Here is a 26096-nt window from a genome sequence, read left to right on the forward strand (position 1 = left end):
CAGGCCAGAAGAGGGCACCAGATCTCATTATGGATGGTTGTGAGCCACCATGTGGCTGCTGGGAATTGAACTCGGGACCTCTGGAAGAACAGCCAGTGCTCTTAACCTCTGAGCCATCTCTCCAGCCCCCCAATAAACCTCTTGCACTAACTCTGTAGCAAATGGCATGTTTCCTTAGTGGCATACCGTTTCTCCTTTTTAATAAAATCATTACACATGCCCTTGGGACTGAATTCCTCACTTTGTTCCTTTTTCAATCTGCGTTCAGATATTACATGGCTCCTCATTCGTTCACGTGTGTTCAAGTCTACATGACTTGAGTCAAGCAGCTCGCGAGGCCCCATGGACCTTGACCTTGACCGCTGCAGACTCTCACCCCCAGTACATGGCTAGTGCCCTATGTATTCAAATCAACTAGCTTGGATGGTTAGGGCATAGACTACAGACTATCATTTTTTTTAGGCATGATCCCACTGATCTTTGGGAACATTTCTCATATTTTTATTAGTTTTCTTATTTGAGAGCTCCAAACACTGCATAATACCTTCTGGCTTCTCTCTATTCCCTACCCTCTCCTGTCTCCCACTGACCCTGTCAACCACAAACCCCTCCCCCACATCAGCTCCTCTCCCCAGATTCATGTCTTGGTTTTGTTCTGTGGCCCACTTAGTTTAACCAGGGCCATCTGTGTGTGACGACCATCAGCTTGAAACTGTTCACCGGAGCCTGGTGCCAGTCTCAGTGGGTGTACAACTGATATTATCAGGAGCTGGAAGGTTTCTCCTGGATTTCCTGTGCCATCCATGCCTGATAGGAAAACACTGTTCTGTGTGTGTAGAGTGAAAGTGGGGAGGAGGCAGGGGGGCCCCCCCGGAAGGGAAGTGTCCTGCTCTATCACATTTCTGGAGCTAGGTTGGTGGCCAATGAGCCACACAAGCCTCCTGTCTTTACCCAGAACATTCCAAGCTTCCCCCAGTTTTGGTTTGTTTGTGTTTTTGTTTGGTTGGGTTTTTGTTTTTGAGACAGGGTTTCTCTTTTTTTTTTTTTTTTTTTTTTTTTTTTTCGACACAGGGTTTCTCTGTGTAGCTTTGCGCCTTTCCTGGAACTCACTTGGTAGCCCAGGCTGGCCTCGAACTCACAGAGATCCGCCTGGCTCTGCCTCCCGAGTGCTGGGATTAAAGGCGTGAGCCACCACCGCCCGGAGACAGGGTTTCTCTACACAGCCCTGGCTGTCCTGGAACTCACTATGTAGACATGGCTAGCCTCGAACTCACAGAGATCCTCCTGCCTCTGTCTTCCAAGTGTTGGGATGAAAGGCATGTACTACTATGCCTGGCCCCTCCCCCCAGGTTTTTATGTGAGTACTGGGATGCAAACTTACATCTCTCCAGCCCTGAGAGAACTTTTTTTTAAGAAATGCAAATTTAGCCAGGGTGATGGTGGCACAGGCCTTTAATCCCAGCACTAGGGAGGCAGAGGCAGGCGGATCTCTGTGAGTTCGAGGCCAGCCTGGTCTACAAAGTGAGTTCCAGGACAGTCAGAGCTGTAACACAGAGAAACCCTGTCTTGAAAAAATAAAATAAAATACAAGTTTACTGGGGGTCGTGACACAAACCTTTAAGCACAACACTCAAGAGGTAGAGACAGGAGGTCTTTATCTGTGAGCGAGAGGCCAGCCTGGTCTACAGAGGGTGTGGGGAGGGAGGCACAGGGAGAGGCTAAGGACTTCAATCGAAGGTGTTTAAACAGACAAGCAAAGACATCTGAACCTGGCTGAGCAGATGTTCACTCCGATGCCCTGTGTGTCTGGACATTAGAATTTCTCTACAGAAGGGCATTTTCGTAAAGGTGATTTGAATTGATTGGTCCCATGGTCTCACCTCCTAGGTGAAGTATCAATGGGAGGGTCCGCTAATGACCTCAGGTGGCTTTGTCCAGCGCCATAGCTCCGGGCTGGACAGGCTGCTCTGGGAGCCTCCTGCAGGGCGTTCACCGGAAATTGCTTTTGGCTTCTATTTTCCTGCGGGTCAGGTGAGGTTTGTTGACACCGAGGACTCCCAAAGAAGGAGCAGCCTGAAGAAGAGGGCGAGAGATCACGCCTGGAACACAGTACCAAAAGCTCCTGGCCAGCGATGCTGAGCGGAAAGGATCTTCCAGCAACTCTCCAGTTCCAGAGTTCACAGCTTGCGAAGAAGGTCGTCTTCGCAGCCGAGCGCCGGTGCATGCCCATCCACTCGGCTCCTCGAGGGCGTGGGGCAGCCTGTGCTCACTGCGAGCGGAAACCTCTCCTGGCCCCATCAGTTGTGAGCTTCCCTTCCCGTCTCTCAGAAGCCAACCTACAACTCTAGTAATGAATAGTGGCAGTCGGATGCTTCCTCCTCTCCCTCTACCTAATTGTCATCTTAACCCACACGGAAGCCCTGGCACCTCCGAGAACCCGAAGTGCTGCGCTTCCGCGTATCCCCGGCCACTTCCCCCTGTCCCCCGGGAAGTCGCTGGCCAGTCGCCCAGCCCCGAGTCGGGCTCTGGAGACTCCAGCCTGAAGACAGTGGGTTCGGGCACTCCGCTCGCCCCCAAGCACACCTGCTTTTCCACGGTCCAGCGATGCGGCTGGCCGTGGTAATGTCGCCAGTTACCCCAGCCTCCAGAGGAGAAAGACAAACGAACTGACAATAGCCACCAACACCCCCAAATCTGGGCTTCCGGGGCCCTCGGTACCGTTTGCCCACGAAGGGGCGTGGCCCCGGGACCCAGGCGTGGGAGCCAGAACTGTTTGCTGCTGGCAGAAGCGCTGTCGGTCGCCAAGGTCCGGGCCGGGTCGGGTCAAGTCGCCGCGGGGCGGGGCGGACAGGGCAGTGCTTTAAGAGGGCCCGGCCTGGGCACGGTTGGACGACCCGCGCCAATGGAGACCGCCAGGGACTACGCGGGAGCCCTCATCAGGCGAGTGCACCCCGCCACCCCCTGCGCCCGGGGTACCCCGCTCGCTCGTCTCCATTTCCTCTGCTCCCCGGGTCCTCCTGCGTCCCAAGTCACTCTCTCCCCGTGCGTTCTCTTGAACCCGAGCTCCTCCTCCCTCGCACACCCCATCCGTTCCCTGCCTCCGCTCCCTCGGTTAGGGTCCCCCTGCAAGTCCAAGCCCCCGGGCCTAGTCCCCACCCTCGCCAGCCAGCGCCCACCCGCCCAGCAGCCCAAGGTTCCTCCCGCAGAGGGTCGCAGGTGCCCGGTGGGGCGCTCCCGAGGTGCGGGGGAGTCCGCGAGACAAGGGGCAGTGGTGGGCGCGCGCGGGGGCGGCTGCATCTCTTGCAACTCCTACAGACTATGGTCACAAACCCTGGCATGCTGGAGGGACAGGGCTTCTCCGGGTCCTGGACTGAGAACCGAGTTGGGGGTTAAGGGGAGAGAGTCCCGGCTTAGGTACTTCGGGTGAGCATGGGCTCTGCCTACCCAGGGGAGGCTGGGCTCACCCAGGTTTCCCAGGGCAGTTTTGGCTCCCAGCCAACCCCACATCTAGGCCTTGCTCAAGCCACTGGCATCACTCCCCTTCGGTTTATCTCCATATGCTGATGGAACATACTAGTTCTCGATACTATCCCAGACGTTATGAGGCAGAGGGGTGTGTGTATGTCTGTGTAAGAAAGAGACAGAGACCCGGAGAGACACACAGACAGAGACACAGAGACAGGGAATGAGAGACAGTGAGGAGGAGAGACACAGAGATCGAGAATAAGTCCCAGAGAGAAGGAATTAGAAACATATAGACAGAGAAAGAAAGGCTGACAGACACACAGGGTCTCCCTCCAAGGCCCAGCCTAGCTTAGAACTAGCTACATCGTTCAGGCTGGTCTCAACTCATAATCCTCCTGCCTCTGATTCTTCCGTCCAGATGACTGGCTTTCAGAGTCGAGACCGGCTGCATGGCAGCGACTTTACAGAACCGGTTAAACAGTGAGATCTTGATGGTGAAAATACTGCTAAAGGATGAAGAGACCCAAGTGCATAAAAATGCAGGCCCCACAGAGTACCTCTTGCAGAGAAATGTGGATGAGGAAGACTAGGGTTACCAACCGTAGGTGCTGTCCAGCAGCTTATGAGACAGGCTCCTAGGGGAAACTGGGTGTCAATTCACAAGGCGAGAAAAGCAGCTAACAAAATGAAAAGGGTGCTCTTCGGGCACAGCAGCTACTTCCTCTTGAAACAAAACAAAACAAAACTTAACTTTAGGGGCATCAGGGGACTTGTAAAGGCTCCCAAAGAACACTGCATTCTAGCTATCAGCGGCAGGAGATGTGTGGGAGGAACATGGATGTTTAAATGGAGAGGATCATGGGGCAGCTTCACAGCGTGAGAACGGCTCTTTGCCAGATCTCTTAATTCCACCTGCAGCCTGCCTCACTGGCCCCAGCCTTCCCCTTTAACTCCCCGGGGCCCTCCCTATCTGTGCTTGTTCTGGGAAACCTTGTTTTTCCCCATCCCTCTTGTCCGGCGGCTCACACTGATCCAGGGGCTTCTCTTTACCACCTTCACAGCTAGACATGCCTTCTGCCTCCCCAACACTTTTAAACTCAAGGACCAGAGCAGTGACTCTGTGGTTTTTTTTCAAGGGCCGAGGTTACACCAAACAGTTGCCAGTTGGCCTCAGAGTGGGAGGCATGAAGGCCGAGCTTACCCTTGTGTCTAACCACGCAACAGTTCGCGGAAATCCAAAATGTATCTGGGTGCGTCTCCGTGGTGTCATGTGTGAGGTGGAAGTGACTCCCCAGATCAAAACACTGGAGAAGATATGATCTGTGACGCCCTCCATTCCCGCCTGGCAAGCCCCAGGAGTTCATGCCTTTTTGTTAGTGACCAACTTGCTTCAGTTCTCAAAGTAATAACCTACTTCCAGACCAGCCCGCCCTGACCCTTTGGCACAACTTGATTCCAACCCATTCCAACCCAAACAGGAAGAAAACAACCTAGAATACTTGCTGGAGGGAAAATATTTTTTTCCCCTTCCCCACCCTTCCTTAAAATCCTATCCAGGCTAAAGAGCCACAGGCAAGGTCCACTGTATGTTCTTTGCAGTCTAGCTGTGTTTCTGCTTCCTTTCAGTGAGTTTAAATAGCCCAGCACAGTGGTTGTCGTTCATTAGTTAATAACAGGATTCTCCCAGGGAGGTAACTTAATCAATAAACACCTTATGAAAAAGTTAGATATTGTACCGAGGGTGTGGCTCAGTGGTGGTGTGTGTGACTGGCTTAGAGAAAGCCCTGGGCAGAGATGGGAGAGAAGGGATACTTGCAAACAAGTATGAAGCAGGAGAAATAGCTTGGAGTGGGGTAGGAGTGCTTCTTCATAAGCCTGAAGACCTGGGTTCAGGTCCCAGCATCCTGATGTAAAGTCAGGCATGACCACAGGCACCCGGAACCCCAGCCCTGTGGGAACAGAGAGGAGGATGGCTGGGGCTCACTGGCCACCAGCCTAGCTCTAGCCTCAGCCAAAGACCTTGTCTCAAAAGAACAAAGCAGAGAGACTGTAAAGCAGGACACCCAATGGCCCCCTTCAGCCTGTGAGTGTGCCCACAGGTGTGTGTCCACACACCACATTCACACAAAATACTAATTCTTCTTTATCGATTTTTTAAAAATTTCTTGAGAAGGACCAAACGTGAGTCCTTCTTAAGAGCAGTATGCACTCTTATCTCTCCAGTCCCTAATGCACATTCTTAAACAGCTTGTTGGCAGGTTGTAACCACTGGAGACCATGGTAATAAGGAAAGAGGCCTGGAATCTTCTAGCAAAGCTCTGGATATTTGTAGGTGTTTATTATCACCTACAGACAAAATCTACTTTGGCCAAACTCTGAAGTTCTTACCAAGCTGATATTTACTCTGAAAGGGCACCATGAGCATTTGTAATTATTTGGAGCTTCTGTGGCTGGGTGCTGCTGGGTGGTACAGAGAGTGCCTAGCAAGTCTGAGACCATGGGCTCCATCTCTAGTATCACTCAAAAAAGAATTGGAGTGTCTTTGCTTTTATAAGGAACTTGGTTTTGCACAGCTGCTCTTCCAGTTTAGAATTTATACTGGCATCCCTGGTGATATTAGAAAGATAACAAGTTTGCTGCAAGCAAATCTCCAGGTTTCTGTTTCTGGAACCAAACCTCCTTTTATAATAATGTTACAAAGTGTTCAAAGGCTTCGGTCTTGTGTTCTATGCCCTTTATACCAAGCATTCTGTTAGGTCGCTAAGAATAGACTCAGGTCAGGCAGCCTGTGTTCAGACTTCTGGGCAGGCATGTTCCAAACCGTGTGTGCTATCTACAAGGAGCTTGGCGATGGGAAGCCTAATTTGCTGACACTTGCCATTGGGCCCTGCTACCCTTGGATGCTGCCCCACAGTGCATAGACACCTCCCTAAGCCTGATGGACACTCCTCAATCATTGCCTCCTCTCTCTGCTTCCCGGTGTTTGACCTCACCATGGCCTAATTAATGCTATCACATATTCTTGCCCCCGCGGTGTTTGGCTGATGAAGTTCCGCCCTTTACTTTCCTCACATGCATTTCTCATTTTCTGAACAACACTGAGACATACAGCAGCTATGGAGGATCCCTGAATAGTTTCTGTCACTAATAACACCACAGTACGGCTGGCCTCCACACCTATGACATCTGCCTCCAAGGATTCTACCAACTGCAGGGGGAAAAATAGGTGATTGATTGATTTTGTTTGGAGAGGGGGTAGGTTGGTTGCTTTTCTTGATATTTAGTCTAGATTTCCCCAGGTAGCCCAGGCTGGTCTCTAACTTGTGATCTGCCTGCTTCTGCCTCTTCAGGTACTGAGAGTGCAGTCATTTTGTACCAGCTGCAGATCTGTACCACCTGAGGGTGCAGGTGTGTGCCTCCTGAGGGTGCAGGTGTGCGCCCCCTGAGGGTGCAGGTGTGTGCCTCCTAAGGGTGCAGGTGTGTGCTCCCTGAGGGTGCAGGTGTGTGCCCCCTGATGCTGCAGGTGTGTGCCTCCCAAGGGTGCAGGTGTGCACCACTATCTATGGCTCTTGAAAACAGCTGTATTTTTTGGTTGCTCCTGTGCAGACTTGGTCTTTTCCTTCCCCGCTCTGGATAGAGTAAAGCAGCCATTTACATTGTGTTGGGTATAGGTGTAGGTTCTACAAATTCTACATCTTATATAAGGGGCGTGAGCATCTGTGGATTTGGGGATACTGGAGCTCCTGGAACCCACCCCCTGAGGATACTGAGAGACAGCTGTATTTCTCTCCAAGCCCTGGTTCCAGGGCCTTTCCTCCAGCACTTTCAGGATAAACTTCATCCCGTGGGAGGCACACAGAGAAAGCTTTTTATAGACGTCCATGTGGAATGGGAGGCAAGGCCAGTGGTGCAGGCGGTAAAAGAATTTACCAAAGGTGCAAAGGGCAGAGGGAATTGATTGAAATACACTACAAAGAGGCAGCAGGCGAGCTCCCAGGTGCCTGAGAGGGCATAGAAGTCTTCCATAGCAATTATGGAGGAGTTACTTAGTCATCTTGTAGGCCCTTGATATGGGGTCCGAATCTGGTGGACATGTCGTTATCTTGTAAAGCAATAAATTTTACAACATGCATTTTGTTTCCCCTCGAGACTGGTCTTATTCAGGTGCATCGGATCATGGGAATCAGGCTCCTGTATAAGACATGTAGGTCACTAAGATGAGGTCTGAAAGAGTCATGGCCTTGATGTTAAAGTGTGGGGATTTTGATCTTGGTTTTGGTCTTTTTCCTCTGGCGTGTAGATGTATGTATGTGGGGAGGGTTTAGTCATCTTATTGGAGAAAAGTCCACGTGAACTGTCTATCTATGGCTTCTTGCTTTGTGCCACATATTTCTATAAGTTCCCTCAGGGAAGGAAGCAAAGCTCACCTGTTACCCCTTCTTCTGGGAGAGCTGATGTTTGACAGTTTTCCAGAATATTCTATGAAGTCTGATTTCCACTAACTAACCTACTTCCTTAAACACCATTTCCTTATTATTTTTCCTTCAATCAGTTACTTCCTTCCTATTTCATAGAACTGTCTGCACCCATTTTCCAAGGAATTAGGGAGCAACTGTCTTCTCTGTTGTAAAGCAGAATTTTGAGGTCTCTCCATGGTCTTGCTCTTTTGCTTTCGGGGAGCCATCAAGGAAGGAAGACTGAACCGGGGCTTTATGCTCTGCTAACTACTAAAGAGTTTTCTTTGGGCAGTCTGTCTTAATGTTGACGAGTCAGAATATTGGGCTAGGGGTGAAAATAGAAACCCCACTTTCAGCAATGTGCCAGTGGCCAGATGTGAAGCATCTGTCCTTCCTATGCGACAAAGCGAGCAGGAATTGCACCCTGTTCTTTAATGCCCTGCCATGTTCATTTAGCAGCCTGGCCCGACTGATCGTTGAGTTGGAGTGGTCAGTACTCAACGTGTTTGTTAAGCAGGTTTAGTGTGCATAAAAGTGCATTTAACCCCTTCATGTCTTCTAAGATAGTCTTGATTTGAGAGAGAGAGAGAGAGAGAGAGAGAGAGAGAGAGAGAGAGAGAGAGGGTTGAAACAGGGTCTCTCTTTGGAACCTAGGGCTCACAGACAGACTAGGCTATATAGAGTGAGCCCTGAGAATCTGCAAGGTTTTGTTATTTGTTGTATCAACTGAACCTATTATTTTATAATTTGACACATTAAGGCACTCACCCTTGACCAAAATGGCAGGATTTGATTTCCATAGTGTGTGTGTGTGTGTGTGTGTGTGTGTGTGTGTGTGTGTGTGTGTGTGTGTTAGTCCATGAGTCTTATCTCCAGCAATGAGCCAGTTCTTGGTTAGGAAATAGTAGGCTAAGAACAAAAGATCCACTGTCCTTTCCTAGCCAAGAAGACTTCCTTGAGGGCAGGTAGAGGCAGCGAGGGCCACAGTGATTGCCAGCCCTTATCTTGTCAGATGGGAAAAGACAATGAACTCTTCAGCTGGGTCAGGTTACTGGAGTGTAGAGGGGGGTGTTTGAGGAGACATGCGTCTTTTTCCAATGAGGAGACCTGGGACCCAGGTAACAAGGGCAAAGATGTGCTGCCTTCTACCGCTAGTGGCTAGACCAGGCATTTGAAAGCATGGCCCTGTTCCTTTGTGTCTCTGACTTCATCCTGTTATGCTTCTGACTCAGAAAATAAGTGGCATGCAGTGGAGATGGGAGGGAAATGTTCAGGCAGACCCTGGGCTGTGTGACCAGCTTCCAGAGGCCTCATGGGTAATAGCAATGGTCTCTTACTCAGTAGTAGGAGATAGATTCATCTCCACAGGGAGGTTCAGAGTCTCCTGTGGGAGGGATCATGTCTGGCGGGGTAGACACCAAGGTAAGAAAGCTGTGGGTAGAGAGTCAGGTGTGGTAACGCACACAGGAGCCTGATATGAGAAGCTCAGGGGTTCCTGGTCACCCTGAAGTACATAGTGAGACCTCATTTCAAAAGCCATCCCCGCGCCCCACCAAATGTGGGTGTCTATTCAAAACTCCAACCTGGCACTGCTTAATGACCTTCTTCTCCTCTGCCACTGTCCCCGAGACACTGCCTACCTCATGACTAGGACTCACAAATTTCTTGGTAATCTGTTAATGCACACAGGTGTTGACCTGATGTAGAACTCTTCTGTCTTTTCTCTTCCTTGGGGGAACTTGACCAACTGGTTAAAGTTTCACAGTACGAGTAGGTTGGGGACAAAGCTAGAGCTCTGCCCGGGAAGCATAAACATAGCTAGTCCCCAGTCCCCGCCTTCCAAGTCACCAGGTGTGACAGCGTTGCATGAGTTTTGCCCTAGTGATGGCTCAGCCGTATGTGAACATCTTGTTCTTCGGGTTGTGTAACAAAAACCTGGTACAACTCCTCCGAATCAAGGCAGAAGTTCAGGAACCATATGCCAGGGCCACCGCTGTGCTGGGACCATTTAGGTCTCTGGTCAGGTGTCAAGGTTTTTCCAATGGGAGAACCAGGTCCTGGACCCTTTGGTCTATCTCGTTCCCCTCAGTGCAGTCTCGAGGGGGGGGGGGGGGGGGATAAATCGTTCACCCAGTTTGTACACCTGAAAGGGGAAGGAACTGAGCATATGAATGCAAGCCTGCTGGGGCTGGAGGACAGCTCCGTGGGTAAGAGCACTGGCTGCTCTTACAAAGGACCTGAGTTCGGTTCCCAGCACCCACATCAAGAGGCTCACAACCATCTGTAATTTCAGCTCCAGGGCATTTGAGCCTCTGACCTCTGTGGGCATCTGCACTCACATGCACATACTCACGTGCCCACATACTGTCTTACACCTAATCAAAAAAAATAAATAAATAAAAATAGCTGGGCGGTGGTGGCGCACGCCTTTAATCCCAGCATTTGGGAGACAGAGTCAGGCAGATCTGTGTGAGTTTGAGGCCAGCCTGGTCTATCCAGGACAGGCACCAAAACTGCACCAAATAAATAAATAAATAAATAAATAAATAAATAAACAAACAAACAAATAAATAAATAAATAAATCTGAAAAAACTAAACCAAATAAAAACCAAATAAAAAAATCTAAAAAAATTTAATTAAGGAGCGTTAATTTTTCTTTCCTTTTTTTTTTTTTTTTTTTGGTTTTTCAAGACAGGGTTTCTCTTTGTAGCTTTGTGCCTTTCCTGGAACTCACTTGGTAGACCAGGCTGGCCTCGAACTCACAGAGATCCGCCTGGCTCTGCCTCCGGAGTGCTGGGATTAAAGGCGTGTGCCACCACCGCCTGGCTTCTTTCCTTTTAAAAAAAAAAAAAAAAAAAAAAAAAAGATTTATTTATTTATTATGTATACAGTGTTCTGTCTGCATGTATCCCTGACTGCCAGAAGAGGGCACCAGATCTTATTATAGATGGTTGTGATCCACCATGTGGTTGCTAGGAATTGAACTCAGGACCTCTGAAAGAGCAGCCAGTGCTCTTACTCTTTGAGGCATCTCTCCAGCCCCTAAAATTTTTTGACTCAGTACTTGCAGAATATAATTTGGAGAGGGGGCTGAGGACGAACCCCAGGGTAGCCCTAGATATGCTAAATTGATGCGTTTCTTGCTTGTTCCTCGGAGGTATAGATGTATGTGACATTTAGTAATTCCTAGGCATCTTTCTTTTAGATGCAAATATTAAAACTGCATTATTGCGTGTGTCTCAAGCATCTTCTTAAAAACCCTCATCTGAAGGATTGTTCTCCCCTGTGCCTCCTTCATAGGCCTCTGACATTCATGGGGTTGCAGACTAAGAAGGCCCTGCTGACACCCCTCATGCATCCAGCTCGCCCTTTTCGGGTCTCAAACCATGACCGAAGCAGCCGGCGTGGGGTGATGGCCAGCAGCCTGAGGGAGCTTATCAGCAAGGTACGGTGGTTATAGCCTCAGATGCCCTTGGCTAGCTCAGGGTCCAATCCTGGTCACTAAGCCAGTGTTAAGGCAAAGGAGTCAAGAAAGATGGTATATCTGCTGGGTAATGGTCGTACACACCTTGAAGCCCAGCACTTGGCAGGAAGATCTCTGAATTGGAGGTCAGCCTGTCTATAGAGCCAGTTCAAGGACATCCAGGACTATATGGAGAGAGCCTGTCTCAAAGAAAGAGGGAGAGAGAGAGAGAGAGAGAGAGAGAGAGAGAGAGAGAGAGAGAGAGAATGAGAATATCAAACTCATCAGTCCCTCTCTAGGTTTTGGGCCCTTGAGGGGAGGTGGTGAAGGATGTCTTTTGTGAAGGCACTTCACAAAAGTGCCACTGTCTCTCCACATCATGGAAGACTGGGGGTCTGAGGTGAATGCCTTAGCAGCACCCAGCAACTGAAAATGTTGCTTTCCCTCTTTGAGAAGGGAGACTATAGAGACCTGGGAAATGTGACCAGGATAGGTAGGCCTCACACTAACACAGTGCTCTCAAACAAGAAAGCATCATAGACTCTCAGAGAAGCACAGCTCAGAGGTGCTACAGAAATGAGAAATGGGCATCCCGTGTGCAGCCTCTGCAGCAAGAGGTAGGTGATTGGTGTGCTGCACGAGGCCACGAACTTAAAGGACAAGAGTGCAGGGCCATCTGCTTATTCCTCTGCATAAAGGCAATCATAGAAACTGTAAATATGAGTGCATCACCTATCTCATTCCTTAGGAAGAGAAAGGTCCATTTAAAATCTTCATTTGTTTTTCTGAGTGAAGGCCGAATCACAGATACCAGTCAATGGGTTTCTTCACTCCTGTCGCTTTATCCCAGACAACCAGCCCTCCTGAAACCTTATCACAAACGTCACTGATGGTCCCATGTGAAAGATCCTTCATCCTGTGTTTCTGCTTCCTTGCAAACCTAGACTTTGGATGTCCTGGTCATCACGACTGGCCTAGTCACGCTGGTGCTGGAGGAAGATGGTACTGTGGTGGACACCGAGGAATTCTTTCAGACCTTAAGGGACAACACACATTTCATGATCTTGGAAAAGGGACAGAAATGGACACCGGTAAGTATAGCCTTGCTACTCAAACAGCGAGGTAGACATTCTACCTACGAATGCACTGTCTACTTTAGTGTTGACCGAGCCATGTCTTACTTATATTCTTAATGTACTCGCCTCCTAGCTACAGCCACAACTCTCAAAAGGATTCTCGAGTGTTTCTAGAAAATTCGATGTCTCTGAATTTAGACTGTATGATTCAAAACAAATAATTTTGAAGCATAAGCTTTGGCCAATGACCTGGCTGAGGCAGCAGAGCTGACCTGGTAACTATTGACTGCCTCATCCTTAGGAAGCCAGGCAAGCTGGCATGGCTGAGTCATGTGTGTGTGTGTGTGTGTGTGTGTGTGTGTGTGTGTGTGTGTGTGTGTGTGCTCATGTGTGTGTGCTCATCAGCCTTCTGTCACTATAGTAAAATACTTGAGACAGTTAACTTAGGAGAAAGGTTTATTTTGTCTAATATGTGGGAGGGTCTAGTCCACGATCAATTCTGCCCGCTTGCTGAGGCAAAGTCACTGATATTGATCTTCAAGACATAGGATAAGCTTTCCTCCCCTGCTGCAGACTGATATTCAAGACAACAGAGTTGAAACACAGTCTGTGATCTAGCAACATGGGTCCACGCCTGTGCACACGCCCCCGGAACACGCGAGCACCTACACAGCAGATGTATATCAGACCATCCGTGTCCCTCTTGTGAGTGATGGTGAAGACTGGTGACAAATCACGCATCCGCTGCAGGAGGGTGGAGACGTCACCCAGCCATCACTGCGTGTCCATTTCAGTTCACACAGGCTGACATGCCACTGCACAGTTACTGAATACAACGCTCTTCAGCCTTGGAGACACGTGAAGTGCAGCGGCAGGCACCAGCTGAGTGAATCCCACAGCTGTGCTGAGGGAGAGCGGCCTAGGACCGTGCATCAGGCAACCCACCTTCAAACTTTTCCATCTCAGGGCTTATGAAAAGTAGTGAAGACTCCAAGTACCTTTGGCATCTGTCGTTAACATGGGTTACAGCCAACAAATACCTGTCAATCACAGCTTCTTACCTGGGGATGTTTTGCCCTTAGGAGCCATGGAGTAATATCTGAAGACGGCTTAGAATGATAAACTGGGGGAGAGGTCACAGCTGTTACCGTCTAGGATGGAAATTGCAATGCACAGCCTTGGAAACAAACAGTCACCCAGCTCCTAATGTCATGTGTGCCAAGGTTGGGAAACTATAAGCCACATGTACAGATGTTTCCAATATTCAAAATTAAAAGTGAGAAATTAAAAGATATGTATCAATTAGTAATAACTCAGTAAAGGTTAGTTTGAACTACATATTTTAATAAAAAATATTTTCAATGGGTGGGTAGTGGTGGCACAGCCTTTAAATCCCACCTCAGCACTCAGGAGGCAGAGGCAAGTTGATCTCTGTGAGTTCAAGGCCAGCCTGGTCTACACAGCAAGTTCCAGGACAGTCAAGGCTACACAGAGAAACCCTGTCTCTAAAAACCAAAGAGGAAAAAAGGAAGAAAATATTTTCTTAAAATAAATGACCACTCTCCAAAACAAGAACAAGGAATTATACTTTTCATATTTTTGCAAATCTCTTTAATGTCTAGAAGACTCTTGAATTCTCAGGTATGGGGCTGGACACATGGTTTAGCAATTAAGAGCATTTGCTGCTCTTGCAGAGGACCCAGATTCAGTTCCTAGCACCCACATGGCAGCTCACAACCATCTGTAACTCCAGTTCCAAAGGATCTGATGCCTCTTCTGATCTCTGAGTAAGAACACATACGTATATGCAGGCATTCTCTCTCTCTCTCTCTCTCTCTCTCTCTCTCTCTCTCTCTCTCTCTCTCTCTCTCACACACACACACACACACACACACACACACACACACACACACACACACACACATACACACCATAAATAATTCTCAGACATACCTCTGTGTTCAGTCTGCTACACTCTATTGTTTGGGTGGAACTATGAAGGAAATCCGGCCTGGCTGCAGATGTGTCAATGGAGAGGAAAGGGGAGGTGCTGAAGGTCTCTGCATACTGCTGAGAATACTCTGCTCTGATGATGGTCTCCGCATACTGCTGAGAATACTCTGCTCTGATACTGCATGAAGAGTCAACAGGGCCGGGTCCAGAAAACCCAACCACAGTGGAGAATCTAAGGAGCTCCCAGTGGAGTTGGTCACTCTGTTCCACCGAGTACTTCAGTCTGTTTTACATTTGGAAAGGATCTTTCATTGGAGTGGTCTTGAAACATCATACTTTGGTCCTTTGGAAAATACTGACTTGGAACAGAGGTGTAGCTTCGTGATGGATGTACTTTACATGCACAAAACCCTGGGTTGGATCTCTAGCCCCCAAAGAAAAACAGAAGAAAAAGATAAAAAGAAAATGTTGATTCATTAAGCTACAGGAATTAGGAGAACAGAGAAGAACAACTGTCTTTAGTATTTATTGTGAAAACAGTTTTAACCCGAGAGAGAGCTTAAGCCTGATCCTCCATCTCCAGACCACACCGTGAGAACTTCTGCATTAAACCATTTCTAGATAATTCAAGACTATGCAAAGTTAGCAATATAGTGTTCACGGGAAAGATGCACAGCCAAGGTGGTTTCCTCCTGTGGAGGCAGTGGGATAACCAGAAAAGACACACAGGACCTCTAGGGTAGATAATGTTTTGTTTTGTCTTATTATTACACATATATGTACACATGCACACAAGTACCTCATAATTTTTAAAGATTATTTTTATGTATGAGTGTTTTGCTTGCATGGATGTATGCATTAATCCCACAGATACCAGGAGAAAGGCCACCAACCCAAATCATGGCCAAATTAAAGCAAGTTGTATTCGTGTACTGGGGCTGCCTCTTCCTAAGGCAGGGATCAAGCTATCAGCACTGGTCACGGGGAAGAAAGGTTTTTATAGGTCGGGAGCAGGGGGTTTCCAAATGGGGGACCTGGCAGGCAAATAAGTGAGGCTACAGAAACATAGCGTGAGCATAACAAGTTGGTCATAACAACCTCCTGAAACAGAGGCGTGGCTGTCGTTTTCTGGAAAAGGCAGTACAGAATCATTTGTAGTTAAGGTTACAGGTAAGGACATAGCTAATCCTTGAAAAAAAACAGAGGTTAAATCATAAACAGGAACAAACCTCATTTGACTTTGCTATAAGATGGTTTCCAAGCCCAAGATGGAGGCAGGCTGGTTTATCATATGTGCATCATGGGTGTGCTTGGCACCCCCAGATGATTGGGTCCCCTAGAACTGGAGTTACAGATGGTTGTGAGCCTCCATGTGGGTGCTGGGAACTGAACCTGGGTCCCCTGTAAGAGCCATCCCTGCATCCTCCTTAAATGCTGTCTTTAAAATAGAAGGAAAGGTAACCATTGCCTGTAGACTGGGCAAATTAGAAAATCTTTGAAAAGACAGATTAGTCGTGGGCTCCTCTTTCTTCTTCTTCTTCTTCTTCTTCTTCTTCTTCTTCTTCTTCTTCTTCTTCTTCTTCTTCTTCTTCTTCTTCTCCTCCTCCTCCTCCTCCTCCTCCTCCTCCTCCTCCTCCTCCTCATCCTCATCCTCATCCTCATCCTCATCCTTCCCCCTCCCTCCTTCTCCTCTTTCTCCTCCTACTCCTTCTTTCTTCTTTCTTCTTCGTCTTTTCCCTGACCATCCTGGAACTCGCTCTGTAGACCAGGCCGGCCTCAAACACACAGAGATCTCCCTGCTTCTGCCTCCGGAATTCTGGGATTAAAGGTGTGCGCCACCACCTCCCGGCTTCCAATTCTTTCTTCTGGGCTTTCTTTTGACTGTTTGCAGGGCTGGAGACAAACTAGCCATGGCTTGCCACACACCAAGCCAGTGTTCTCCCACAGAGTGGCTCTTCCACCCCTGTGCTTTCTGTATGAGGAAGGTATGGTCACCTGTGTGACTTCCAGAGTGTCTGCGTTTATTCTCAGAACCTTACCTGGCCAGAGGGCCTTGGTAGATGTGTGTCTTGAGATGGAGAAATCATCCTGAATTACCCTGGAGTCCAGTGTCACCACAGGGCTCTCATGGGGTGGGAGAGCAGGGGGAGAAGAGCTAGAATGAGATGCAGAGGAAGAGGAGGGACCACAGGCTTGGTTAGGACCCCTGCTCCCGGAACCAGAAGAGTATAAGCCCGTGACATCTAAGCCAAGGTTCTGGTAACTTATAACAGCAACTGGAAACTAACACCACTGGAAAAGGTGTTCGCTGTTGGTTTATACAAGGGAGAGTTTAGACGTGTATTTGAAAGTGACACTTTTAAGCTCTGCACAGTAAATGGACATCTAAGAGATGTAGCACAGTACTAAGTCATGACAAGATATCATCAGTATGAGTATCGTGACTTCCACATTCCAGGGCTGGCTGAGGACTCGTGAATCTGAAATACTGGCTTGGTTTGAGGGTTGGACGCTGAGGATGGAAGCCAGCCCCTCACAGATATGCACAGCTCCATGCTCTGTCACTGAGCCCCATCAAAGACTCTGGAGTCCTTTCCTGACTGAATTTCTTAGCCATTTTCCTGTAAGGTAGAACAGTGGCTTCCCCACAGAGTCCAGATTGCCACCTTAGCTCAGGAAGGTTAACCCCAGGGCCCATTGTGATTGCAACAAAATCTTCAACCAAGAAGCCGCCACCAGATGTCTCCCTTGCTCAGTCTCTGGGCCCCAAAGCCCCATGGGAAGGTGTTCCCTGCCACCCTGGAAGAAGACAGGGTCCAGTTATGCCCTTCCTTTCCTGCAGGTTATAGAAGCCTATATATACAGAGAGAGTGAGGTACCCTGCACTTAGCATTGTGAGGGCATTTTGATTTAGCACCAAGACTAAAGACAGCCTAAAGGGAGAGTCAGATAAACTTTGAAAAGCCAGAAAACACTGTAAGACAGCGAAGAAGAGCTGGGGGAGGTGATAGATTTAAACCCTTTTTATGATTTTTATTAATTAATACTGAAATTTTAATATTCTCTAACACCCTTCTAGTCCTTAGTCATGAATTGTTTGTTCATTTTGAGACAGGGTGTCTGCATAGCCTTGGCTGACCTGATTATGTATGTAGAGAAGGCTGGCCTCAAACTCACAGAGATCTGGCTGCCTCTGCCTCAGAAGTGTTGGGAATAAAGATGTGTACCACCATGTCCAACTCAGACTTGCATTTTTAAATGATGTTTCTTTCTCAAATAGTGGATAGTTGGCACAGGACTGGCAGAGCCTCTTGTGCATTATACACTGGGTGACAACCAGAATCACTTGTCACTTGTGATCTGGGTAGCAGGAAGAGAGGGACACCAGCAGTGGCTTCAGCAAGAAGGGCTGGCACACTTTTAGGGGAATCGATGTTTAAGTTTCAAATGTATTTGATCGTTTTCATTATGGAACACTCCGTTGTAGCTAGAGTTTTCCTGCCTGGCCCACAGTCAGGACAAATCTCTCTCACCTGCCAGTCCCACAGCCGCTCAGACCCAACCAAGTAAACACAGAGACTTATATTGCTTGCAAACTGTATGGCCATGGCAGGCTTCTTGCTAACTGTTCTTATAGCTTAAATTAATCCATTTCTATAAATCTATACCTTGCCATGTAGCTCGTAGCTTACCGGCATCTTCACATGCTGTTTGTCCTGGTGGCGGCTGGCAGTGACTCCTTCTGCCTTCCTGTTCTTTCTTTTCTCCTCTCTGTTAGTCCTGCCTATACTTCCTGCCTAGCCACTGGCCAATCAGTGTTTTATTTATTGACCAATCAGAGCAATACATTTGCCGTACAGAACATCCCACAGCACTCCGTTTTCAAGTACTCCCAACCCCCGAAGTTCCTGAGGCATGGGGACTCTGTCACCATCTTAGCTTGACCCCAGATACAGTGGGAACCGGCATGTGGCCAAAACCACTTAGGAAAGCCACTCATGAGCCAAGATTGGCTCCCCACGCCCACCTCCAGCACTGGAGATTGTCCTTGAACCCCAAACCTTGCACATGCTAGATGAGTTCTCTATTGCTGAGCCCCATCCCCATTTGCATCTTGGGACTTCTTTGTTCCCTCAGAGTCCATTGTAGAGCTATCTACAAACCAAGAGTGCATGTCCCTCCCAACCAGAAGGGTCACCTGGTGTCCCTGGTAGACAGAGTGATTCTATCAGTGGTTAATGTTCCCACACAGTCATCCTTCCTCCTTGGCAGTTCCTGGAAAATAGGAGACAGCCGGAGAGAGGCCTGTTCCACCTGTTCCCCAAGTCTCAGAGTTCCAGCATTTTCTTCGTCAGATCTGCTTATGAAAGGAAACGGAAATAGGGCTTCCTGCTCCTCCCTGGCTTTGTGTCAATGACAAGAGGAGGCTGACCACGTCCTCACATACTCACGGAGTAGCTTCAGGGCTCCACGCAAACAAGCAAGCCTCCTCTGCACCCTGAGGCAGGACCCTAAGCACCTCTATCCATCAGACACCGAGTCCTTCAAGCCAAAGCAAACTCATCCTGAGTCGCTAAGCTGGAAGTTGATGAGGGAAGAGTACATATTTAGGCATGGTTGTAGTAGAACATGATGGCCCGTTATAAACGTGACTGGAATAATTACAGCTGACGTTGAGGAGACCCTAACTTTGGCAACAACCCCGGAATCGTGTGGTTCGAGTGTCTTGGCCAGTGTCGATCTTTGCTTCTTCATTGCTCTAGGGCAGTAAGTATGTCCCAGTCTACAAGCAACCGAAGAAATCGGGAATAGCCAAAGTTACCTTCGACCTATACCGACTGAATCCCAAGGACTTTCTCGGCTGCCTCAACGTCAAGGCCACCATGTATGAGATGTACTCAGTGTCCTATGACATCCGATGCACGAGTGTAAAGGCCATGCTAAGGTAACAGTCTCCAGGGGTGTCTGTAGGGGTCTGGAAACACCCAGGTGGGGCACAAGTGGCCTCTCCCCACTTGTCTTCTGTCCCCAGGGCTCAACGACAAGGCCTGGCTGGATCCTCTCTTGTCATCACATCTGACCCATACAGTCTTCAGTGTAAATCTTAGACCAAAGACTTACCAGAAAGCCCCAAGTCCAGCTGGGGATAGAGTTCAGTGGCAGAGCACCTGCTTGGCAGGCAGGTTAGAGGCCCTGGGTTCAACAGCCAGCAACACACACGCATGCAAGCCCGCACACATCCACACCATGGAATCTGGCCTGGATATTCTGCCCAGACCTTTTCTAAGCTGGAGTGAAAACTTTTGAGACCAGGAAAAGAAGAGGAACTTGAAGGAACACTTTTTGTTTGATTTGGTCTGAAATAACACCTAGTTTAGTCTCGGGACTTGAGAGCCTAGGACAGGGCGAAGTGTTCCTTCACTGTGAGGAGAAAGCTGGACCATGCCAGCTACCTACCCTCCACATGCCAGATCAGAGGATCATAATCCCAGTTTTTCCTACAACTTTCCTGAGCTTGACTGGTCTTGTCACCTCAAGGTGACTCTAGCAGCGATGGAGCAACCACCCACCTAGGCTGCTAGAATCCTCGAATAGCAAGCACATGCTCTGAGGAGTAGCAGGGACTCTGTGGGGCTCTTGAGTTCCTACTTAGGCTCCTATCCAAGTGGCTTGAGGGCTGTGTACCCTGATAAGTAGCGCTGGACCTGGATAGTACCGGCAGCCTACCAGACATTGTGTGCCCTGAAAGGCATATTCCATGGATGTCACAACTCCAACATGATTGCTGCTTCCTTGGAGCTTAGTGAGGTGGCATGGGGCGAGGCGTTCCCACCATTCCAACTCTGGCCAGGCCGGAATCCCGAGAACCTGAAGTGTTTTCACCTCGTTCTGTTGCAGGAGTCTGCTGCGATTTGCGTCCTACGCCGCCCAGGTGACAGGACAGTTCCTGGTCTACGCAGGCGCGTACATGCTCCGAGTACTGGGCGATACAGAAGAGCAGCCATCTCCCAAGCCTAACACCAAGGGCTGGTTCATGTAAACAGGTCTCGGCTCCAGAGGCCCAGGTGCATGCCGTTCATGTACATTGACTACCTTTGTTTATAGGCTGTGGGATGCCAGGGGAAGGAAGGGGGCTTGGTGGTACACAATGCGGAGCTCAGGATTCCTGCAGGAGAAAGGGACCACAGAGGGGGCCTTCAAGGGCCTTCAGATGGGACTAACAGCAGAGTGTCTGGGAGCAGCGTGCATATGAATTAGACTGTTTGGATCCTTGCCTGTTGTAATAAATCGATCACAAGAGTCACTTTAATACCTGCCATGCTTCCTTGCAGGTTTATCTCTCTGGAGGGGACCACACTTTCACACAGAATGAAAACCAGAGCCAAAGGCATAAAGACAGATACCACTGCTGTTTAATCTTTCTTTTTAATTTTATTATATTATTGGGGGGGGCGTGTTTTGCCCATTATATATGTCTAGGCAACATGTGCATGCAGTGCCCCAGAAGGCCAGAAGAGGGCGTCGGATCTCTCCAGATGAGTTATGGACAGTTGTGAGCTTAGGACCGACCCTGGGAAAAGCAGCTCTTCACCTCTGAGCCATCGCTCCAGCTCCATTGCTGTTTAATCTTTATCAGTACACAACGCAAAAGGAATGATTTGCCACATAAGCCAAGGTTTTAGCTGGTTTAGTTTTTCCTTCAAAAGGATCTTTCCCTCTCAGTGATGTATGTGTGTGTACGAGTTCATACGTGTGAGTGTAGGCACTTGTGCACCATAGCACACGTGTGGAGGTCAGAAGACAACCGAGGGATCAGTCCTCACCTTCTACCTTGTTTGGAAAGTCATACAAGCCAGGCTAGCACACGGTCCTGGGAGTGTGTAGTGCCTGCCCCCCCTCCCCCATGCGTCCCCCCCCCCCCCCACTCCCTCGCCCCCTCGTCTCCACCTCCGTCTGGCTGTGTGAGTGCTAGGATTGTAGATCCATGTTACAGTAAACCGGCGGTTCTCAACCTTCCTAATGCTGCAACCCTTTAACACAGTTCCTCATAAGGTCGTGACCCCCAGGCATAAAATCATTTCATTGCTACTTCATAACTGTAACTTGGCTAGTGTTATGAATTGGGATGTAAATATCTGTCTGATATGCGGGATATCTGCTATGTGACCCTCCCCTGGGGGTCAGGACCCCCAGGTTGAGAACCGCTGATTGTAAAGCCTCCAGACTCAGGTCTGCACGTTTGTTCAGCAAACATTTCACCCACCGAGCCATCTTCCCCGGATGCTGCCCCTGCCCCACCATGCCCCACCCCTGCCCTGCCCTGCTCCTGCCCACATCAATGCTTTTAATGAGCCCCAAAGGCCCTAAAGCTTGAGGATCTGCATAAAGAGCCTTTGGGGGCGGCGGGGGGGGATGGTTAGGTTCAGCCTGGATTTCAGAAAGAAACAAAACTGTTGGAACTTGGGTTGGAAGCCAATGCTGCCATGGTGCCAAGGGAACGCTTGTGGCCCGGAGCCAAGCTCCGCCGAGCCCCGGCCAAAGCAAAAGCCCTGTTGGCTCTGGGTTCTAGCTGATGCTCAGCTGGGCATGGGCCCTCAAAGCACCCTGCGAGGAACCTGTTTATCACCTGGTTCTTTGGAGGTAGCTTTATCACTGGGCCCCACTGCTCAAAGGAAACCCAAGTGTCACCCTCAGCCCCTGTGTGGGAGTCTCTGGCTGTATCTTCCCCTGCCCTGTCATCAGAGGACGGAGGAGACTCTCCAGAGGAAATGAGATGCTGTTTCCCCTTTCCCCCGAGTGAACAGTAACAAGCCTGGGAGACGTCGGTTCCTATTAGACCGATCCTGTTGAGTCGGCCGGCCGTTTACCCCACTGTGACTTTACTCATGAAAACAGTGGTTCTGAGGCGAGGTTCATTCCTGCTTGCCTGTCCCAGCACTGTGAACAGAGACTAAGCCTAGGAGTCTCACCCCTACACACACACACACACACACACACACACACACACACACACACACACACACTTACTCACACACACGGATGCCCTGTGGATTTCAACCCTATAAAAGGAGCAGGGTACCCGCCTTCTGTAGCCCCTGCAGAGACAGCCCAGGAGGGAAGGGGTGTGGCCTGAACCGGGCGGGGCGGGGGGGTGGGGGGAGCGCCTCAGAACCCAGCGCACACCCCGCCCCCCTTTGGACTTGCATCACTTCCCCAGGATCCCACCCTCCTCGGAAGCCACTGCCTGGCTTCCAAAAAAGGAATTTTCACTCCGGATTGATGCTGTTGAGTCAGCCACTTCTCTGGCTCTGTGATTCGGTTGCCGGCAAGGGGGGCTGTCCTTTTCTTCTCAGGATGCAGGCAGGGAGCGGAGGGGGGCAAGGGGCAGGATGCCGCCAAGGGAGTCCTAGGGAGGGACTGGGCTCTGGTCACCCACCCCCTCCCTGTGAGTCGGGGCTTGCAGCTAGGAGGACCTCCTGGAGCTGGGAAACTTCTGAACAGGTGGCAGGTCTGTCTGCCTTTGTCTCCAGCTCCCCAGTTAGTCCTGGACCCTGGATAGAGCAGCTTCCCCCAGACTTCTCAGGAGAGGCAGGAAGGCCTGCTGAGAGGAAGCCACAGTGGGTGGCATTGTGTCATCAAAGGCTGCGGAGGGCCCTTGTGAGAGTCTTTGAAGCTGAGAGAGGGAGCAGTTAACAATCACCCTGTGTATGGAAGGGCCTCATGGAGATAGCGCTCTGTCTCTGGTTCGGATTAGGCGGCAAGTTTTTCCAAATGTAACACTGTCTCATTCTAATCTTAGTTTCACCACAACCTTGCATCTCAGAGAGAATCAAGAGCAGACTAGGTTGGCTCCAGCAGGAGAGGACTATGCACGGTGTTGGTGTTCGGTGCTACCAAAACTCAAGCCGCTGCTGAGCCTGCTCATGTGGGTGTCCCTGTCAAGAGCTGTGTGTCCTGGGTGATAGGGCTAAGCACAAGAATACTATTTATTTGTGTATAGAATAACAATTTGGAAAACAGAAAGAAAGAAAGAAAGAAAGAAAGAAAGAAAGAAAGAAAGAAAGAAAGAAAGAAAGAAAGGAAGGAAGGAAGGAAGGAAGGAAGGAAGAAAGAAAAAGAAAGAGACGTTCTCATGTACTTGGAGTTCACTGCCTTGACACTGCTATGGTTTTTTTTCCAGATTTTCAAATTTTATTGTATGCATATGTATGTATGTCTACGTGTATGTTTGTGCACCACATGCATGTGCCTGCCTGGTGCCCATGGTGGTCAGAAGAGGCACCACATTGCCTGGAACTGGAGTGACAGATGGTTCTGAGCCACCTCGTGGGTGCTGGGAACCGAACCCAGGTCCTCTGCAAGAGCAAGGGCTCTTAAGTACCCACTGAGCCTCCCGAGTCCCACCTTGATGTTTCTTTTTCAGATAAACTAAAACCAATGCCCACGCCCACTGTGGCTGTCCCCAGGATACACAAAGGCATGCTAACACCTCTACCTTGTGGTCAGTGGGCCTGATCTAGCTATAGCTGGATCAGTGTGTCATCCAAACCCTGAGAACATAGAATGAAGTATTCTCCGAAGCCGGGCTCCTGTGTAAATCCCCCTGCTGGGGACAAATGTGCTAGTCCAAGCCTCTCTGTAAAATTGGGATTCAATTTAGGTGGACCAGGAATTCCATTCCTGGAAAACTCACTTAGCACAAATCTTACTTTATCTTTATCATCATCATCATCATCATCATCATCATCATCGTCGTCGTCAAGACAGAATCTCACTACATAGCTTTGGCTGGTCTGGAACTTACTCTGTAGACCAGGCTGGCCTCAAAGTCAGAGATCCACCTACCTCTGCCTCCCAAATGCCGGGCTTAAAGGCGTGCGCCACCAGCGTGGCATTTTGCAGAAATTTTAAATATGTAAACATCATGCCTTTGGTCCGCAGGCATCTCTCCATGGGCCACAGTTCTGTTGTTGCTCTTTTATTCACTCTTTAGAAAACAATCGCTTCCCACCAGACGCACAGAATGCCACTCAATGACACTTCAGAACTCAGCCTTCAGCTGGGGTCCCATTTCCCCCAAGTTCTTCCTAATCACATAGCAGCACCCTTTGTGCCTTAAAAAAAAAAAAAAAAAAAAAGACAGGGTTTCTCTGTAACAGTCCTGGCTGTTTTGGAACTCACTTTTTAGTCCAGGCTAGCCTCAGACTCACAGAGACCCACCTGCCTCTGCCTCCCAAGTGCTGGGATTAAAGGCGTGCGTCACCACACCTAGCTTGTGCTTTTTCTTGTCCCCTGGATGACACTCCCAGCCCTGCCTATGTTTTCCCTGAGCTACCAAGAAATAAGTACATCCACCAGAGATGCCCTGAGGCACAGGGCATGCGAGCTGCTTTCCCCACAACTCAAGGCTTTTTCAAATGTGGCTTCCCTTCAGTTAGGAAGCCCTGCATGCTCTCAGCACAGAGATGAGCCTCTACCTCTCAGAATGTCGCCAGCCCGGATCCTTCTGTCTCCTGCACTGACTTAGTGTAAGTCACAGGCAAAGGAAACTTTGGGCAGTAATCCCCTCCTTCCTGCCCCCACCCTTGGGACCCCTGCTCCTTGTCACAGTTACCTTCTTCTCTGCCAGCCTCCAGAATAAAATGGAGGAATAGGGTTGAAGCTGGTGACAGCCTACAGCCACGCCCAGACCTTCCACGGGCCTGAATGGAGTGGCTAGCAGAAGGAGGTTCCTTCAAGTCTCTACATTGTACTGAGGGGAGGGTGGTTGTGGGGGGCTACCCTGTCTGCAGGACCAAATGCGTGTGCGCACACACACACACACCCATGCCAGAGTCCACCACTAATTCAGATTGCCTGGCTCGGAATGACGTTGAAGTTGTACGCAGCAGCATCTGCCACTGGTCACTGCAGAATATCCCTTCATTCCTCCAGGTGAGTCAAACACGGGTAAAACCACAGTGGGCCACATGACAGAGGGTCATCCAGGCATCACCCTGCTCAGCTGTGAGATGTCTCAGGGCATGAGACTCAAACATACCAAGACCCAACAGTGCAGTAGATAGGGAAGTGCTTTTTGGTTTTTGTTTTTCTCATTTTTTGAGACAGAGTCTCTCTACATAGCCCTGGTTGGGCTGGAACTCAATGTGTAGACCAGACTGGCCTTGAACTCACAGAGATCTGCCTACCTCCACCTCCCCCAAACTGGGATTAAAGGAATGTGCTATCATGCCAGAGCCAGGGAGGGTTTTTTGTTGTTGTTTTTGTTTTTGTTTTTGTTTTTTTGGTTTCTCTGTGTAGCTTTGCGCCTTTCCTGGGACTCGCTTGGTAGCCCAGGCTGGCCTCGAACTCACAGAGATCCGCCTGGCTCTGCCTCCCGAGTGCTGGGATTAAAGGCATGCGCCACCACCACCCGGCCAGGGAGGGTTTTGATGGGCATTTTCCTCCACTCCATCCATTCCTGTCAATGCCACTCCCTTCCATTCTCTGAGTCACGTGCTTCATGGGGGATTTTAATGCAGGAGAACCGAGCTTCCTAAGCAGTTCGAGTAGAAGGGGTTTTGCAGGTATCGACCCGGGCTCACCCTGTCGTTGTTGGAGGGGTTTGAGCAGGACCACCAATGGGCTTCTGCTTCTGTTGCCACGTGCAGGAGGCAGGTGCCATCGCGGCTGCCACTCCC

At 49.4% G+C, this 26096-nt stretch overlaps 1 protein-coding gene across 1 annotated transcript; it reads left to right on the forward strand.

The window, feature by feature from the left end:
• Nucleotides 1-1813: 1813 nt before the first annotated feature.
• On the forward strand, nt 1814-21142 carry Cidea (cell death inducing DFFA like effector a). Its single transcript, XM_052741484.1, has 5 exons — nt 1814-2940; nt 11224-11368; nt 12331-12477; nt 19179-19360; nt 20314-21142. The coding sequence occupies exons 1-5, from the start codon at nt 2903-2905 to the stop codon at nt 20453-20455; spliced, it is 654 nt and encodes a 217-aa protein (XP_052597444.1). The 5' UTR covers nt 1814-2902; the 3' UTR covers nt 20456-21142.
• Nucleotides 21143-26096: the final 4954 nt, after the last annotated feature.

This window comes from Peromyscus californicus, unplaced genomic scaffold (genome assembly GCF_007827085.1).
Source record: "Peromyscus californicus insignis strain IS unplaced genomic scaffold, ASM782708v3 Scaffold_17__1_contigs__length_78620276, whole genome shotgun sequence".
NCBI classification, from domain to species: Eukaryota; Metazoa; Chordata; class Mammalia; order Rodentia; family Cricetidae; genus Peromyscus; species Peromyscus californicus.